Here is a 17,667-nt window from a genome sequence, read left to right on the forward strand (position 1 = left end):
TTTTATTAGAATGTAAGCCTACGCGGCAGGGTGTTGCTATTTTATTGTTTTACTCTGTACAGCACCATGTACACTGATAGAATCGTAGAACTATAGAATAGCAGAGTTGGAAGGGGCCTACAAGGCCATCGAGTCCAACCCCCTGCTCAGTACAGGAATCCACCCTAAAGCATCCCTGACAGAGGGTTGTCCAGCTGCCTCTTGAATGCCTCTAGGGTGGGAGAGGTCACAACCTCCCTAGGTAACTGATTCCATTGTCGTACTGCTCTAACAGTCAGGAAGTTTTTCCTGATGTCCAGCTGGAATCTGGCTTCCCTTCACTTGAGCCTGTTATTCCGTGTCCTGCACTCTGGGAGGATCGAGAAGAGATCCTGGCCCTCCTCTGTGTGACAACCTTTTAAGTATTTGAAGAGTGCTATCATGTCTCCCCTCAATCTTCTCTTCTCCAGGATAAACCTGCCCAGTTCTTTCAGTCTCTCTTCATAGGGCTTTGTTTCCAGACCCCTGATCATCCTGGTTGCCCTCCTCTGAACACGCTCCCGCTTGTCTGATGGTGCTGTATAAATAAATAAATAAATAAATAAATAAATAATAGTAATCAGAAGAGCCACGCTGGATCAGACCAAGGGTCCATCTTGTCCAGCATTCTGTTTACACAGTGACCAACCAGCTGTTGATCAAGGAACCACAAGCAGGACACAGGTGCAACAGCACCCTCCCACCCATGTTCCCCAGCAACTGGTATATACAGGCTTCCTGCCTCGGATACTGGAGGTAGCACATAACTATCAGGGCTGGTAGCCCTTGACAGCCTTCTCCTCCAGGAAATTATCCAACCCCTTTCAAAGCCATCCAAATTGGTGGCCATCAGTACATCTTGTGGTAGTGAGTTCCATCGTTTGTCTATGCCCTGTGTGAAGAAGTCCTTCCTTTGATCTGTCCTGAGTCTCCCAGTTTCATGGGATGACCCCAAGTTCTAGCATTATGGAGAACGGAGCAAAATGTCTCCTAATCCACATTCTCCACACCATGCATAATTTTGTATACCTCAGTCATGTCTCTCCTCCCTTGCTTTTCCCCCCAAGTTAAATGATCCCTGCTGTTGTAACCTTCCCTCATAGGGGAAGTTTTCCAGCCCCTGAGTTGCCGTTTTCTGCACTTTTCCCAGCTCTACGACATCTTTTTTGTTAGGTGTGGTGACCAGAATGAATCTCTTTAGACAGGGAATTCCACAAGCATGGGGCCTCTGCTAAAAAGACCCTCTTTCTCTATGCCTGGTGAGCCCATATTCTTTCAGGCTGATCTCAAGGCCTGGGCAAGTTGCAGGCAGTCCTTTCAATAACCTGGTCCCAAACTATTTCAGGCTTCAAAGTCATTATCAACACATTAAACTGGGCCCAGACACCAAAAATGTGCTGTGTTCAGACAACATAATAACCCATGGCAAGTTAGCGTGTTGTGTGAACCCAGGCCTTGTGTCAAATCATTGTTCTAAATTTTGAATATTTAATATTTTTTATGCTGCTGTATTTTTAATTATGTATTTTATTGTCTTTTGAAGTGTTGTAAACTGCCCAGAGAGCTTTGGCTATTGGGCGGTATAGAAATGAAATCTTTCTACTGGTGATCTTTTTAGACATTGCTGTGTTCGATTCCCCCCGACGCCATGATGGAGGAAACTCTTGAGTTTTTAAAGATTGGGGTTTAATTTTGCCCTTCCTTCGTCTTTTTCTTCAGGACGATGATGGTAGAGGCTTTTGCGTTTTTAAAGATCGAGGTTTTATTTGCTTTTCCAGAGATGTTTCCTTTTTTAAAATCGTGGGCGCATTCCAGCTTCATAGGCTTCTGGCTGGCTCCCTCCTTAAAATGTAAACCAGATTCTAGTAAATTCCGTTTCACTAATTTCCAAATTTCTTCTTTTTTTGCCTGTTAGACTTTTTAGTGTACAAACTTGAGGCCCAGGAAGCCCTCAACAAAGAAAAGGTGGGTAAAAGTAGTTGTTTTGGTGTGGTGTGGTGTGGTGTGGTGTGTGTGTGTGTGTGAGAGAGAGAGAGAGGGAGAGAGAACACTCACATACAAAGAACGGATGTCCTTTGATTTTTCCATCACATTGAATTAACCATTTTGCTCACTACTCTGTAGAGTAGGGTCCCAACCAACTTTATTTATCCAGGCATTTCTCAGTGGCCGCTTTTTGCCAATTTTCCAATTCTGGTTTAATAAGCGAGTGTATAAGCATGAGCTTCGTGCAAGTGGTGAAACCAACCAGAAAGCTTCAGTTAACCATAGCTCCCTCTTACAAAACCTGTGACCTGTTTCTTCGATAGCATGTCTGTAAACACTAGGGTGACCAACTGTCAGGGTTTCCCCGGATTTGTCCTGGTTTTTGTTCTTTCCATGGTGTCAGGGGGGATTTTCTATAATTTTCAATAATGTCCTGGAATGACACACCTTCCCCTTTAAGGCTGCCATTAGCATGGCAGGAGGGAATGACATGCTTTCTTGAGGCACATCATTCCCCCACCCCGAGCTCCAATTGAGGTCTTAAAGGGGAAAGTGGGTCATTCGTGGACATTATAGAAAAGGCCCCCATTGGAGTGGATGGTGCAGAATGAAATCCTTTCCCCTCCTCCACTCCAATCGGGTTCTTTAAGGTGGCGGGGGAATAGCGTACTTTCTGCAGGACTCAGAAAGCTGCTTCCACACACACACACTAGGTGTCCTGTTTTTTGGTTTCCCAAATATGGTCACCCTAGTAAACACACATCTACGCACGGGTACCCGAAGGGATCCAAACTTACTCGAACTGTGGGCATCGGTGGATGATGCCTTGTGCCAAACCGAAGTGGGGACATTAGTGCAGGACCACCAACAAAGCTTTTTCTCTTGAGGTGTGTACGTTTCATTTGACCACCAAGGAATTGTGGGCACCCACTGAAATCGGACCAGCGAACTATTCCAAGGAGTGGGAAAGAGAGAAAGAGAGAGAGAGAAGATGCAAGTGGGGAGTTAAAGTTTACCAATAATTTTTGGAGACATAACAATCCTGCCTTTAGACCAGTTCTGACAGTGGTTGAGGAGGAATTTAGAGCTCCATCAGACGAGGAAAATCGCGTTTGCTTACTGTCATTTCTCTGCCCGTGCGTTTGTCCCTCATTACTTCCTCCGTTGAAATGAACCAAACCTCAGTTACTCATGAATCAATCTTGTCCCTGTCAATATTTTTCAGGCTGTGCTTAGCTGAGTTTTAGGGCAAGAATGTCACTGTCCTTAGAATCATAGAATAGTAGAGTTGGAAGGGGCCTCTAAGGCCATCGAGTCCAACCCCCTGCTCGATGCAGGAATCCACCTTAAAGCATCCCTGATAGATGGCTGTCCAGCTACCTCTTGAATGCCTTTAGTGTGGGAGAGCCTATGACCTCCCTAGGTAACTGGTTCCATACCACGCTAACAGTCAGGAAGTTTTTCCTGATGTCTAACCAGAATCTGGCTTCCTGTCACTTGAGCCCATTATTCCATGTCCTACAGTCTGAGATGATCGAGAAGAGATCCTGGCCCTCCTCTGTGTGACAACCTTTCAAGTATTTGAAGAGTGCTGTCATGTCTCCCCTCAATCTTCTCTTCTCCAGGCTAAACACGCCCAGTTCTTTCAGTCTCTCCTCATAGGGCTTTGTTTCCAGACAAAGAAAGAGAAGAAACTGCCTTATATGCCAGACGATTGGTCTTTCGCCCAGTATTTGTCTTTTATGGATGGTTACACCCCTTGCTACCTGATCTTTCTAATTGGGGTTTCCGGAGATTGAACCTGGTGTCTTCTGCAAAAGATGTGCTCTAGCAACCATCTGTCAGGGATGCTTGAAGGTGGATTCCTGCATTGAGCAGGGGGTTGGACTCGATGGCCTTAGAGGCCCATTCCAACTCTACTATCCTATGATTCTATGGTTCTATAACCACTGAGCTATGGTCCATTCCTTTGCCAAAGAGTAAGGGCTGTCCTTGACAAGTAGAGGCAGTTGGAGAACATGCAGCCAGCTCCCAGTTTATACATGATTACGAGGAGATGCCCTCAGATGCCTTTGGCACTTTGACTCCTTTTTGATGATCATTCTTATCTTTTCCTTCCAGCAAGATTCCATGAACAGATATGGCGCCCTGAGCTCTCAACATAAGATACTAAAGGTAAACAGACTCTTCTGCTCCTTCTTTTTTAAAACCTGAAGGCCAGAGGTGGGAAACCTTTCATCTTCCAGATGTGGTTGCACTACAATCCCCGATTTTCCTGACCATAGGCCATTCTGGCTGGGTCTGATTGGAGTTGGAGTCCAACAGCATATGGTGGCCAACCTGTTTCCCAACTTTGATCTAAGCCAGTGGTTCCCAATTGGTGGTCCGTGGACCCCAGGGGGTCCGCGTAACCCACCCAGGGGTCCGTGGCACCATTCACATATTCACCATTCATTTCTGGAGTCCACTGACGACGAATTCCTACCAGAAGTAAAATATAACACCACTGAGCACCTGCATGATTTAGCGACTAACTTCAGAGATTACTTCCCTGCACCTAATCCTGAAAACTCATGGAGAAGGAATCCTTCTGAATGTAGTGATGTACAACTAACAACTCTATCTGCAGAAGAGCAAGATGCACTTGCTGACGTGACTTGTGATGGTTCACTGAAATCATTTTTCAAAGAATATAGACAGGACCAATTCTGGGTGACTTTTTTCCTGATTATAAGAAGTTAGGTATACTAACTTTGTTAGTATACCTAACAACTAGTATACCTAGTTGTTCCACATATCTTTGTGAACAAACATTTTCGACATTTTGTTGTATGAAGAACAAGCCTAGAAATCGGCTCGATGTTGATCCAGATTTGAGATTAAAAGTAGGAAATACTGAACCGGATGTGGAAGGGATTGTTCGGGACAAAAAGAGGCAGGATTTCTCCCATCACATTTAGGTTTAGTAGCTGCTAGACATGTCATAATTTGTTCAATTGTAAACTAGACGTTAGTAAAGTTCAATTCATCTTTATATTGTCATTTTTGCATGATACAAATATCACCAATTTTATGGTCTGTTTTTTAGTATACCTAAATTCCTTTGCTTATTAGGGGCTACCCTTTATTTTCTCCAAAAAATTGCTTCGCACAGGTAATTACCATACAGAGAACAATTTTTTCAAAAGTAGGGGGTCCATGGCTTGGCATTTGAAAAACAAGAGGTCCTCAGCACTTAGCTAATTGGGAACCACTGCTCTAAGCTATTCTGAGTTCTCCTCTGTCCTTTTATGCAGACCAAGGTCTTTCTAGAGCTTGCGTTCAAACATTTCTGGCAGAGGCATGGTGTGGAGACAGTGGATAGCAAGAAGTTGTTCTCCCTTTCTCCTAATCCCAGAACCTGGGGTCATCCCATGAAACTATTCCGGACTTCTTCACCCAGTGCATAGTTGAACTACAGGATTCACTTCCACAAGATGTAGTAATGGCCACCAATTTGGATGACTTTAAAACGGGGTCGGAGTTGGACAGATTCCTGGAGGAGAAGACTATCAAGGGCTACTAATCCTGGTGGCTATGTGCTACCTTCAGTATCAGAGGCGCGTAGTCCTAGGTACACCAGTTGCTGGGGAACATGGGGAGGGGGGTGCTGTTGTACTTGTGTCCTGCTTGTGGGTCCCTGATCAACAGCTGGCTGGCCACTGTCTGAACAGAATCCAGGACTAGATCGGCCCTTGGTCTGATCTAGCAGAGGTCTTCTTAGGGTCTTACATTTTTCTTCCTCTCTCATCATTCTAGAACCCAAGAAGCCGATTGGTGGGAGATTCAGGACAGATAAAAGGAAGGATTTCTTTACGCAGTGCACAGTTAAACTATGGAATTTTCCTCCACAAGATGTAGGGACGGCCACCAAATTGGATGTCTTTAAAAGTGTGTGTGTGGTGAGGGGGGATCAATTCCTGGAGAAGAAGGCAATCAATGGCTACAAGTTCTGATGGCTATGTGGCACCTCCAGTCTCAGAGGCAGTGCACCTATGTACACCAGTTGCTGGGGAACATGGGTGGGAGGGTCATGTTGCACTCATGTCCTGTTGGGCAGCTGGTAGGCCGCTGCGTGAACAGATTGCTGAACTGGATGGACTTTGGTCTGATCTCGCAGGGGCCGCTTTTTTCTGCGCCCTTTCTCAAGCTAGGTGCCAAAAATGCCTGTAGAAATCCTTTTGTGCCACGCTGCTGACTTCGGAATTCGCCTCCTTTGGGGGTTTCCATAGTGACTTGCAGCAATCCTGCCACACTGGATTTGGATAGGGTGACCAACTGTCAGGATTTCCCCGGATTTGTCCTGGTTTTTGTTCTTTCCATGGTGTCAGGGAGGATTTTCTATAATTTTCAATAATGTCCTGGAATGACACACCTTCCCCTTTAAGGCTGCCATTAGCATGGCAGGAGGGAATGACATTCTTTCTTGAGGCACATCATTCCCCCACCCCGAGCTCCAATTGAGGTCTTGAAGGGGAAAGTGGGTCATTCGTGGACATTATAGAAAAGGCCCCCATTGGCGTGGATGGTGGTGGTGCAGAATGAAATCCTTTCCCCTCCTCAACTCCAATCGGGTTCTTTAAGGTGGCGGGGGAATAACGTACTTTCTGCAGGACTCAGAAAGCTGCTTCCCCACACACACACTAGGTGTCCTCTTTTTTGGTTTCCCAAATATGGTCACCCTAGATTTGGAAGCATCTAGATCGATGGGTGTGCAGGTGAACCTCTCCCCTCACCCTGCTTAAACAATAGAATGGAGAGGAGACGTGAGAAATCAAGAAAAGGACGTTCACCAACGTCTTGCAATATGTCCACCAACGTCTTGCAATATGGCTGGACATCAGGAAAAACTTCCTGACTGTTAGAGCAGTATGACAATGGAATCAGTTACCTAGGGAGGTGGTGGGCTCTCCCACAGTAGAGGCCTTCAGGAGGCAGATGGACTACTATCTGTCAGGGATTCTTTAGGGTTGATTCCTGCATTGAGCAGGGGGTTGGACTCGATGGCCTTGTAGGCCCCTTCCAACTCTGCTATTCTGTGATTCTATGACTGAAGATCAAAATCCATGCCACCGCCTCCCCCTACCCCTCTTCCTCCTTGTTTGGCTTTTAACACTCAAATATCTCCTCCTTCCCCCTGTATTTTTATTTTTCAGAACCAGCATGAAGAGGTCAAGAAACAACTACTGGACCTGCAGCTACAGCATAACGGGCTGAAATTGGAGCATCGCAAAATAGTGGAAACTCACAACCAGAAATACTCGCAGTTACAGCGGGAGAAGGAAAACGAGGTTGTGGGTTTGCAAGGTGAGTGTGCGATACCTAGTGAGTATTTATTCATTTATTTCATTTCTTTTCCATACTGCTCAATAGCCAAAGCTCTCTGGGCGGCTCACAAAAATTTAAACCCTATGGTACCGCCTAAAGTAATAATTTAAAAAATCATCGAAGCTTAAAACCACAATATAAAAGTATAACCAGAATAAAACCGAGCAGCAATGCAGAAATTTAAAATACAGATTTGAAACAGCAGAGGTAAAAGACTAGGGTGGTAAGATGCTAAAATACTGAGAATATAAAAAGGTGTGGAAGGTGTTAGGTGAACCTCTCTAGGGAGCTCATTCCACAGCCAGGGTGCCACAGCAGAGAAGGCCCTCCTCCTGGAAGTCACCTGCCTCACTTCCTTTGGCAGGGGCTCGCGGAGAAGGACCCCTGAGGATGACCTTAGGGTCCGGGCAGGTACATATGGGAGGAGGCGATCTTTCAGATAACCTGGCCCTGCAAGGATACCCAACTTTTCGGGTCAGTGGGCGCATTTGGAATGTTGAATGTTGTGGGTGCTCCCACAAAATTGCAGCCATGGTGATGGGGGATAGGCAGCGAAGGAGGGATTCACCCAATCACCAAATGGTGGAAGTTTGGGGCTCCAAAATTCAAAATCCTACCCTTCGTATGATGTATAGGCCTTGAAGTGTTCAAATCACTTGACATACATGAACCAGATGTAATTCTTACAACAACCTTGTGAAGGATGTCTGTGCTATTAACCCCCACATTTCAATTGAGAAGAGGCTGAGGCTGAGACAGGGCTGCCCGAGGCCACGTAGTCCGTCCATGGCAGAGGCGAGATTCGAACCAGTGACATCTTGATTCAGTCTCTTAGCCATGATGCTGCGACTAATTGAAGAAAGGACGCAGCCCTGCTTTTTATGTAACTTTGAACAAAACGTTAAAACAATAATGCCACGAGCCACCTGGGAGACGAGTCTCTGGCGAAAAAGATGGATGCAACTTTTGCTTACACCTGTCAGTAAGGCTTATACGTCATGTGGCGCAGAGTGGTAAAGCAGCAGTTTCGGCATCTGAAACTCTCCCCATGGCCTGAGTTCGATCCCAGAGGAAGCTGGTTTCAGGCAGCCGGCTCGGGTCGACTCAGCCTTCCATCCTCCCGAGGTCGGTAAAATGAGTACTCAGTTAGCTGGGGGAAAGGTAATCACGGCCGGGGAAGGCAACGGCAAACCACCCCGCTATAAGGCCTGCCAAGAAAACGTCAGCGAAAGCTGGCGTCCCTCCAAGAGTCAGTAATGACTCAGTGCTTACACGAGAGGGTCAGTAAAACAGCAGTGACAAGTTATGTAAGGAGGCACTGCCTTGGAGAATTATTTTCCACATGCTGTATTGGTTAGAAGTGGTTTCGCATTTCAGCATTGGCTTTGAAACCAAATTGGATGGATTTAAAGTGGGTTGGATAAATTCCTGGAGGAGACGGCTGTCAATAGCCACTAGTCCTGACGGCTCTGTGCTATCTCCAGTATCAGAGGCAGGAAGCCTGTATACACCAGTTGCTGGGGAATATGGGTGGGAGGGTGCTGCTGCACCCATGTCCTGCTGGTTCATCCCTGGTTGATGGCTGGTTGGCCACTGTGTGAACAGAGTGGGGGACTAGATGGACCCTCGGTCTGATCCAGCAGGGCTCCTTGGGTTTCTACCTATTTTTAACTGGCCTGTGGATTGTTGTCGTTTTCGTAGATACAGTGTACAAGCTGAGAGAAGAGAGCAGGCTTCTTCGAAAGGCCCACCAAGATGTTCACTCTCAACTTCTCAATGCTCAGGTAGGCTCTGTGGAGGTTGCCTTCCTTCCATTTTTGGCACAGCAATGCATCTAAGGCAGAATTCCCCAAGGTGATGCGCTCCAGATGTTTTGGACCCCAGCTCTGTTTTGCCAGTTGTTTTACCAGCAGACGATGGTTCTTTTTTGGATATTCATCGGAAGAGCCCAGCTGGATCAGACCAAGGGTCCATCGAGTCTAATGTTCTCCTCACACAATGGCCAACCGGCTGTTGACCAGAAGGACACAAAAACAACAGCACCCTCCTGACCATTCAAAGGCAAGGAACGCAGCAATGGGTGAAGGAAATGCGTTTATTTAGGTAAAGCAGCCTAATGAAGCAAGAAAGAACAAGTCATATGTTCCTTCAATCACTGGTAACCATGTGCTCTTATCTTCAGATGAACAAATCAGATAAGAGCAGTGATTAGTGGCTCCAAAGGCCTGGGCCATGGTACCTGTTGATTCAGCCCAGAGAGAGGTTGCTCAGAGATGTTCATCACCGCTCTTATCTGCTTTGCTGATCTGAAGATAAGAGTATGGGGCTCCTGGTAACTGAAGGGAATTATGCTTTATGCTTCGAATGTATTATCTTGCTTTTTCTTGCTTTATTAGCTGGCATTATCTAAACGAACTTCTTTCCTTCACCCATTGCTGTGTCCATTGCCTCTGAATATCTAAAAAAAGCCACTGCTTATTGACAGAACGAACTGCCATCACCCATCACCAGTGGCCATGCAAGTTGGGGGTGATGGGAGTTGTCATCCAAAACATCTGGAGGGCGGCCAGGTTGGGGGAGACTGATCCAGCCAGATCTTATCTATAGGGCTGAGCCAAAATGCTCCCCCCTCCAGTTTCACTTCTCTGTCCGCGGACCTCAAAGAAGGTACCCCCTCTTTCGGCACTGTTTTGAGCACCAGAGCAAAGGGTTCACCCCACTTCCCTGTGCCGCAGCGCAGAACTGTTCCTTTCCCACCCCTCCAGAGTGAGGACGGGAAGCGTCCCGCTTCTCCTGGCTCGCTTCTGCGACAACGCTGTGCAGCCAATTGGATCGGGCTCTGTGGAGATGCCACAAAGCCAATTTGGAGTGAGGGGAAGGAACGGCACCAGGACCGTTGCAGGGGATTTCCGCTGCCAGGAACGTAACCGGGGGTGGGGGTGGGGAGGCGGATAAGAAAGGCAAAACAAGTCAGAGGAAAGGACGATGTTCATGAAACTGTTCATACACGGAGAGAGGGGAGTGTTTCTTTTGACAGCGGAATGTATTTTTCTCTCTGGTCTTTAATCCTTGCTCGACCGCCAGGTCCAGATGGAAGAGTTCAGACAGCTCAAGGAGACCCTTCAGAAGATGCCGAGTTTCAAGGAAGTGGGACTGGCCAAAGGGCAGCAGAAGCAGGAGGGCCAGGAGCCGCCGGCAGCACCAGGACTTGGCCTGCTGCACCTGGCCCGACCGAAGGTACTGCGTCCGCTTCCCTCTCCCATTTGCCAAGCCTTAGACTCTCCCCTTTATAGGCAGGGTAGAAGGCAGCCCTTCAGTTCATAGAATCATAGAATCATAGAATAGCAGAGTTGGAAGGGGCCTACAAGGCCATCAAGTCCAACCCCCTGCTCAAAGCAGGAATCCACCCTAAAGCATCCCTGACAGATGGTTGTCCAGCTGCCTCTTGAAGGCCTCTATTGTGGGAGAGCCACACTACATCGTGCGAGGTACTGGTTGCCCTGTATTCAGCCCTGGTTAGGCCCCATTTTGAGTATTGCGTCCAGTTCTGGGCTCCACAATTCAAGAAGGACGCAGACAAGCTGGAGGGGGTTCAGAGGAGGGCAACCAGGATGATCAGGGGGTCTGGAAACAAAGCCCCGTGAAGAGAGACTGAAAGAACTGGGCATGTTTAGCCTGGAGAAGAGAAGATTGAGGGGAGACATGAGAGCACTCTTCAAATACTTAAAAGGTTGTCCCACAGAGAAGGGCCAGGATCTCTTCTCGATCCTCCCAGAGTGCAGGACACGGAATAACAGGCTCAAGTTACAGGAAGCCAGATTCCAGCTGGACATCAGGAAAAACTTCCTGACTGTTAGAGCAGTACGACAATGGAACCAGTTACCTAGGGAGGTCATGGACTCTCCCACACTAGAGGCATTCAAGAAGCAGTTGGACAGCCCTCTGTCAGGGATGCTTTAGGGTGGATTCCTGCATTGAGCAGAGGGTTGGACTCGATGGCCCTTCCAATTCTACTATTCTATGATTTGATGATTCGATGATGATGATGAAGGATGGATGGGTGCCTGTCTGTCTGTCTGTCACCATCAGAGCTCCGAAAGTGAAACCTAAACGCCTGAAACTTGGCATGCCTACTAAAGGAATACTAGGGTGTACACTTTAGGGCTATTTGTTCTCTTTAATGCATTAATTAATTTTAATTAGCTGTTTGAAGCCTGCAGTAACACCTTCAATCAGTAGAGGGCAGCTGTATTTTCCGTTTTTTAAAATGTTATTTTCGTAAATAGAAAGCTATGTAAGTGGTGGTGGTAATTTGGGTCTTTTTCACAAACCACGAGGGGAAAAAACCCTAGAAAGGTTCCTGGGTTTCAGGAAAAACCTGCAGCTCAACTCCCAAATGCAAGCCAAGCTGGGGGCAACCTGAAAATCCAGCTAGCCCATAAAGGGTTGGATTTCCCAGTGATGTGCATCCTTGCCTACATGGATGCTTCTCCTAAGGCAGTAGTCTTCAACTGGTAGAGTCACAACCCCAAAGTGGGTTGCCGGATTAGTCCAGATGGGGTACGGTTAAGCTGTTTCCGCCATGTTGGGCATGAAGAAAATTGTGAAAGTTGGAAGGTTGGAAGTCCGAGGTGGGTCTCAGGTTTGGACCAGTTGAAGACCACTGTCTTAAGGGATGTAGTTGACCACCGTGAAAACATAAGGATGGAGTAGATAGGGTCCTTATTTACAGTGGTGGTCAAAACTGTGGACGCTTTTTGAAATTTTCATATTTTGCAACTTTGCATGCTTATAGAAAATGTTCTGTTTCACAAAATTCAAATGTTTCTATATCAACGGAAAGAGAATTTAATGCTGAATTCCATACAAAAAACAGAATGCAAATATCGGCAGTACAAAAAAAAAAAGTTATGCTTGCTTTAGTCTAAAAACAAACACAGGTGTGATTGAGTGAAGAAGCGGATTGGAATTGCAAACCCGACCGGCCAATCACAGTCCTTGTTCTGGGGACCAATCCCATGGCAGTAGCTGCGATACATCACATTTCCAGTTGGGGAAAGTCAGTTTTGCTGTTTGTTCTGTCACCGAAGTGGAATTGGAGATGGTGTGACTGTTTGAAGTATTTCTCAAATTAAAAGTGTCCGTACATGCATCATAAATAGTGCAACGGCACCAAAGAAAAGAGTTGATTGGATACCCAGGAAAAGGAGCAGCATTGTTGTATTACGTGAATCAGGTCTTTCCATTGGGATACAAACATTTGCATTCCGTGAAACAGAACATTTTCTATAAGTGTGCAAAGTTGCAAAACATGAACATCTCAAGAAGTGTCCACAATTTTGGCCACCACTGTATTATCCCATGGTCTTGTTCATCTTGTTGCAGTTTTCCCTTGCTCAAAACCAACTGCAGCGTCTAGGTGGTCTTTTTCTAGCCCCCTTTGTCCTTCCTCTTCCTAGGCCTCCATGGTCAATGAAGCCAGAGCACCACCAAATCCCCTGGAACAAGCCGCTGCACCAGCTGAGAACTCCCTGGTTGCTCAGATCTCCAGCATCAAACACCAGGGAGGAGAGACCCTGCGTGAAGGGCAGGTCTCCCAAGACAACGACGGGCCGAGGCCTCAGGACCATGGGGGATTCAGCCAGCAGGCCTCACCCAATGAAGTCCACATGCCCCTGGCAGCCTGGCCTCAGGCTGGCCGAAAGGATGGCCCGGTCATCCGTTTCACGAGGATGGTGAACAGCATACGGAATGGTAACCAGGTAAGAAAAAAATCCAGGTGCATTCTCTGGGTAAAAACCAGCAGTTCTACTAGGGATCCCCCGCCCCCAAAACACTTTGGTTGTGTGAATATTCATCTCCCCAGCCCACCGTTAGGAGCCCTGGGTTAGAGTGTTGAACTGGGATTCAGGAGACCTGTCTTCTAGTCCTTACTTGGACGTAAAGCTCACCGTGTGACTTTGGGGCAGTCACTGACCTACCTCGTAGGGTTGTTGTGAGGATAAAATGGAGGGGAGGAGGATCTTCAAATACTTGAAAGGTTGTCGCACAGAGGAGGGCCAGGATCCCTTCTTGATCCTCCCAGAGTGCAGGACACAGAATAACGGGCTCAAGTTACAGGAAGCCAGATTCCAGCTGGACATCAGGAAAAACTTCCTGACTGTTAGAGCAGTACGACAATGGAACCAGTGACCTAGGGAGGTTGTGGGCTCTCCCACACTAGAGGCCTTCAAGAGGCAGCTGGACAACCATCTGTCAGGGATGCTTTAGGGTGGATTCCTGCATTGAGCAGGGGGTTGGACTCGATGGCCTTGTAGGCCCCTTCCAACTCTGCTATTCTATGATTCTATGATCGTGTAATCTGCCTTGGGTTCCTTATGTGAGGAAAAAAGGCAGGATATCAATGTAAGAGCTAAATAAATAAATGTTCATTCATTCTGAAACGAATGAAAAGAAGAGCGAATGGATACAAATGGGACTCCCATTTGTAACAGAGGTGTTACACAGGTGTTTTTTGGGGATCTGGAGGCAGGTTATCCTGGTGATGCCTGTACTGCTAATCTTGGCAGCTGCTCCTGATATTGTGGGGAGGAATGGTGGCTGGATTTTGTGGGGCGGTGGGTAGGGGGGGGAGTTTTGCTTTTATTTTAGGGTTTTGCTTTTCCTTTTTCCTGTAGGATCAAAAGACAACGCAAAGCATACAGGCGGAAAGTGAGGAAATTGTTCGTTCTGATGCCATCGCCCGGGGCTTCCAGCTCCCACCTGCTTTGGTGGAAACGCAGGCTTTGGATAAACAGCTTTCCACCGGAAGCAAGCGCGATACTGCTGTGCAGAGGTATGTAATGGGCACTAGCTTGGGAAATGTCAAGGAATCCTCCTTCTAGGCACGGCCGTTGCCTTCACTTCTATATCCATCCGCTACAGTTGGCATACCAGCCTCAGATAATCTCTGAGGTCACTTCCTGTCATTGTCCGAAGGCGCTTGAAGCGTCGCATGAAACCGGAGGGCACACCAACGGGCAGGGAAACGGCGGTTTCCCGAGTTTGCTGCCTGCCCTCCAAATCAGATTAACAACAAGCTTGCAGCTCTTGGCCTCCGGCTGGTTGAAAAGAGCTCATCCTGAGCCATATGCTCAGCTGGGGAGGTGCTACGGAATGTCTATAGACATTCAAACTGCTCAGATGATTTTAAAAAGTCCGTACAAAAAAACTAGGGGGCAGAATGTTGCTATGTTGGTTTTCTTTTAGAAATTGTAGCTGTGTGTGTGTGTGTGTTCTGGATTGAGACCATGGTGCACAGGGAGTAGGGGTACGGACTCATTTTCTGTGTTGTTTTCCTCCCCAAATTCCTTCTCCCCCTGGAAAACCTATTTGTCCCTAAAGGCAAAATGTCGCCTTTAGACCAAATATCGGATTGGTGGGGCAAAAAGGATATTGCAGACCCAATCAAGGTCTCCCCCCTTCTTTAGGGATGCAATGCCTAACAGCCTATCCCATGGCAAACATATTATCTATTCTAGGCCTTGAGGACAGATGGTGTGGAGTACTGTTTATAGGGAAAAGAGTGGCAAAGTTCGATGGCAGCATTATTGTAGAGTTGGTAGACAACTGTTAGACTGTGTGTATGAAAGGGGTGTGTGTATGTATGTGTGTTCTGGTTTTGTGATGCCATACAGGGTATTGCCAGCCTCCTGTCTTTCGCTAGCAGGGATTGGTTCACTTCATTCTCATTAAGAGGTATTAAGCTGCATATTGGAAATTTTGCTCCCTCGTGCTTTCTTCTAATTAGTCAGTAATCTGTCAGACTCTGTGGGAGAAGCCTGAGCAGAGAAGGTGTTTGTCTCTCCCCCCGCGCCCCCCCCCGGGTCAAGGTTATATGGTAATTGGGACGCAGCAGGTAAGCAGGAGCGAACTAGGATAATAATGCATTTGGAACTCTCTTTCCCCAAAGCGTGGGCAAAACTGAACTTGGAACAGGTTTTCTGTACAGTTGTGATCAACTCACACATAGCATAGTTCTTTCAGTGCTGACTCCGTGGAATCTATCAGTCCCCAGAATCTCTACTTTCATTTAAAACACAAAAAACAAAGCCAAGTTTAAAACTTGATGTTGTGCAGACTTCTACTGTTACTTTCTACTGTTAGTTTTACCCTACCCTGTGCCTGCTTACCCTACCCTGTACCTGTTTGCATTCTCTTCCCCTCCTTATTGTTTTACTTTGATTTTATTAGATTGTAAGCCTATGCGGCAGGGTCTTGCTATTTACTGCTTTACTCTGTACAGCACCATGTACACTGATGGTGCTATATAAATAAATAAATAAATAAATAATAATAATAATAATAATAATAATAATAATTATTATTATTTATTGCATTTTTATACCGCCCAATAGCTGAAGCTCACTGGGTGGTTCACAAAAACCATTCAAAGTATAAAACAAACAGTATAAAAACATGATATAAAAATACACATTAAAAACTGATTAAAAACATACCATACATGAGTAAAACACCTTTAAAACATTAAAACATCTTTAAAATGATGTTGCTGCAAGAAAGTTCTGGGGGTGGGGTGGGGAAGGTAGAATATTTTGGCACTCAAGGGAATCGGGGTAACTGGAGAACCAGGGGGGTTGGACTGGATGGCCTTAAAGCTCCTTCCAACTCTACTACTATGATTCTTTGATTCTATGAACCTGCTCAAAGGTAGACACTGAGCATGATGCTCCATGTGTTTAGAGGTTTTGGGGTGGTGGGTGAGGAGAGACCGTTTGTCGTGATTGCAAGCCCTCCCACCGAGCTGTGAGACAATGAAGAGGTCTGTTGTGCAATCCACAAAGCTTTATTCCGTTAATAGACCCCTCTTCCCACCTCAAGGGAGTGTGAATGCAAGGAGCTATCCTCTAAGCTAAATTAGCCTAACAGAGCAAGGCAGTTGCTGATCAACTAAATGGACCGTTTCCCGCAGTGCCCGACAGGCTTGTACCGGGCCCTTACTTCAAGGAGGGTCTTCAAGTTGTAACCTCTGGTGAGTGGCTAGTGCAGCAGACTACCTCTCACCTTCTCTAAGCTCCACACACTTGATGATACGATGGACTCCAGGAACTGTCAATTCCGATGCTCCCTTACCATTTGACAAAGACTCAGTTCCTGGGAGGGGGAGAAGGGGGAATATGATCTCTGAGCCTGGGCCTCGTTTGATAAGCTCCTGGGAAGATTCCCTCTTAACTCCTGGAGAGAAGACTATAGAATCATAGAATAGCAGAGTTGGAAGGGGACTACAAGGCCATCGAGTCCAACCCCCTGCTCAATGCAGGAATCCACCCTAAAGCATCCCTAACAGATAATCCTGACAGCTATGTGCTACCTCCAGTATCAGAGGCAGTAAGCCTGTATACACCAGTCACTAGGGAACACCGGTGGGAGGGTGATGTTTCCCTGTGTCATGCTTGTGGAACCCTGGTTGACAGCTGGGTGGCCACTGTGTTGTCGTGTTCTGTAGCTGCTCCAGCTTTCTCTGGGAGACGAGTGAGGCAAAGTGCTAGGCAATTTACAAAGCTTTATTGCAAGCAATAAGCACTTTTTTTAAAAAAATTTTTTTATTGCTTTTCCACATTAATTAAACATACAACATTACAATAAAAGAAAACATCAAATCAACTATTACATACTACATACATGTTGAATAAATGTTGAGTACATATGTATTGAATAGATATTAACTATAAAATATTATACCATAACATAATCATTCTTGACATAAAAGTGCACCCTCCACCTCGGGATCTATTCCTGATTCCAAAATCTTATCGTTTCTTCTGCTGGCGGTTTCCCACTTCCCTTAGTAAACACAAATATTAGGAACTGTTTCCAGATTCCTTCAAACTCATTTATTTTAGTTATACCTTTTCTCCACTTAATATTACAAGTCAGTTTATCATTAATAGCTATATCCCAAACTTCTTTATACCATTCTTCAATAGAGTATTCCCCTTGAATCTTCCAGTTCCTAGCTACCATCAATCGTGCTGCAGTCAGCAAACTCGATATCAACTCTTTAGTTTCTTTTCCACATTTTATATCTTCAAATAGTGACAGTAATGCAATCTTTGGTGTTTGTTCTATTTTCATTCCCACTATTTCTTCAGTTTCAAAAAACACCATCTTCCATAATCTTTGTACATATTTGCATTCCCACCACATATGTAAATACGTTCCTTTTCCCCCACAACCTCTCCAACAATTTGCTGAATGATGATCATTTAGCAATAAGCACTTCTGTAACACAAACTA

General features: G+C 46.1%; 1 protein-coding gene across 2 annotated transcripts in view; it reads left to right on the top strand.

Annotated features, from left to right (window-relative positions):
- Positions 1–17,667, top strand: part of LOC134411489 (Golgi integral membrane protein 4-like) — a 54,234-nt gene that overhangs the window by 26,039 nt on the left and 10,528 nt on the right. For both annotated transcript variants that reach the window (XM_063145320.1, XM_063145319.1), the window contains exons 4-10: positions 1,934–1,983; positions 4,126–4,179; positions 7,200–7,350; positions 9,073–9,155; positions 10,456–10,608; positions 12,831–13,133; positions 14,049–14,206. In XM_063145320.1, the coding sequence (XP_063001390.1) occupies positions 1,934–1,983; positions 4,126–4,179; positions 7,200–7,350; positions 9,073–9,155; positions 10,456–10,608; positions 12,831–13,133; positions 14,049–14,206 (952 nt within the window). The remainder of the gene's footprint in view (positions 1–1,933; positions 1,984–4,125; positions 4,180–7,199; positions 7,351–9,072; positions 9,156–10,455; positions 10,609–12,830; positions 13,134–14,048; positions 14,207–17,667) is intronic.

Source organism: Elgaria multicarinata, chromosome 20 (genome assembly GCF_023053635.1).
Source record: "Elgaria multicarinata webbii isolate HBS135686 ecotype San Diego chromosome 20, rElgMul1.1.pri, whole genome shotgun sequence".
In the NCBI taxonomy this organism is placed as follows: domain Eukaryota; kingdom Metazoa; phylum Chordata; class Lepidosauria; order Squamata; family Anguidae; genus Elgaria; species Elgaria multicarinata.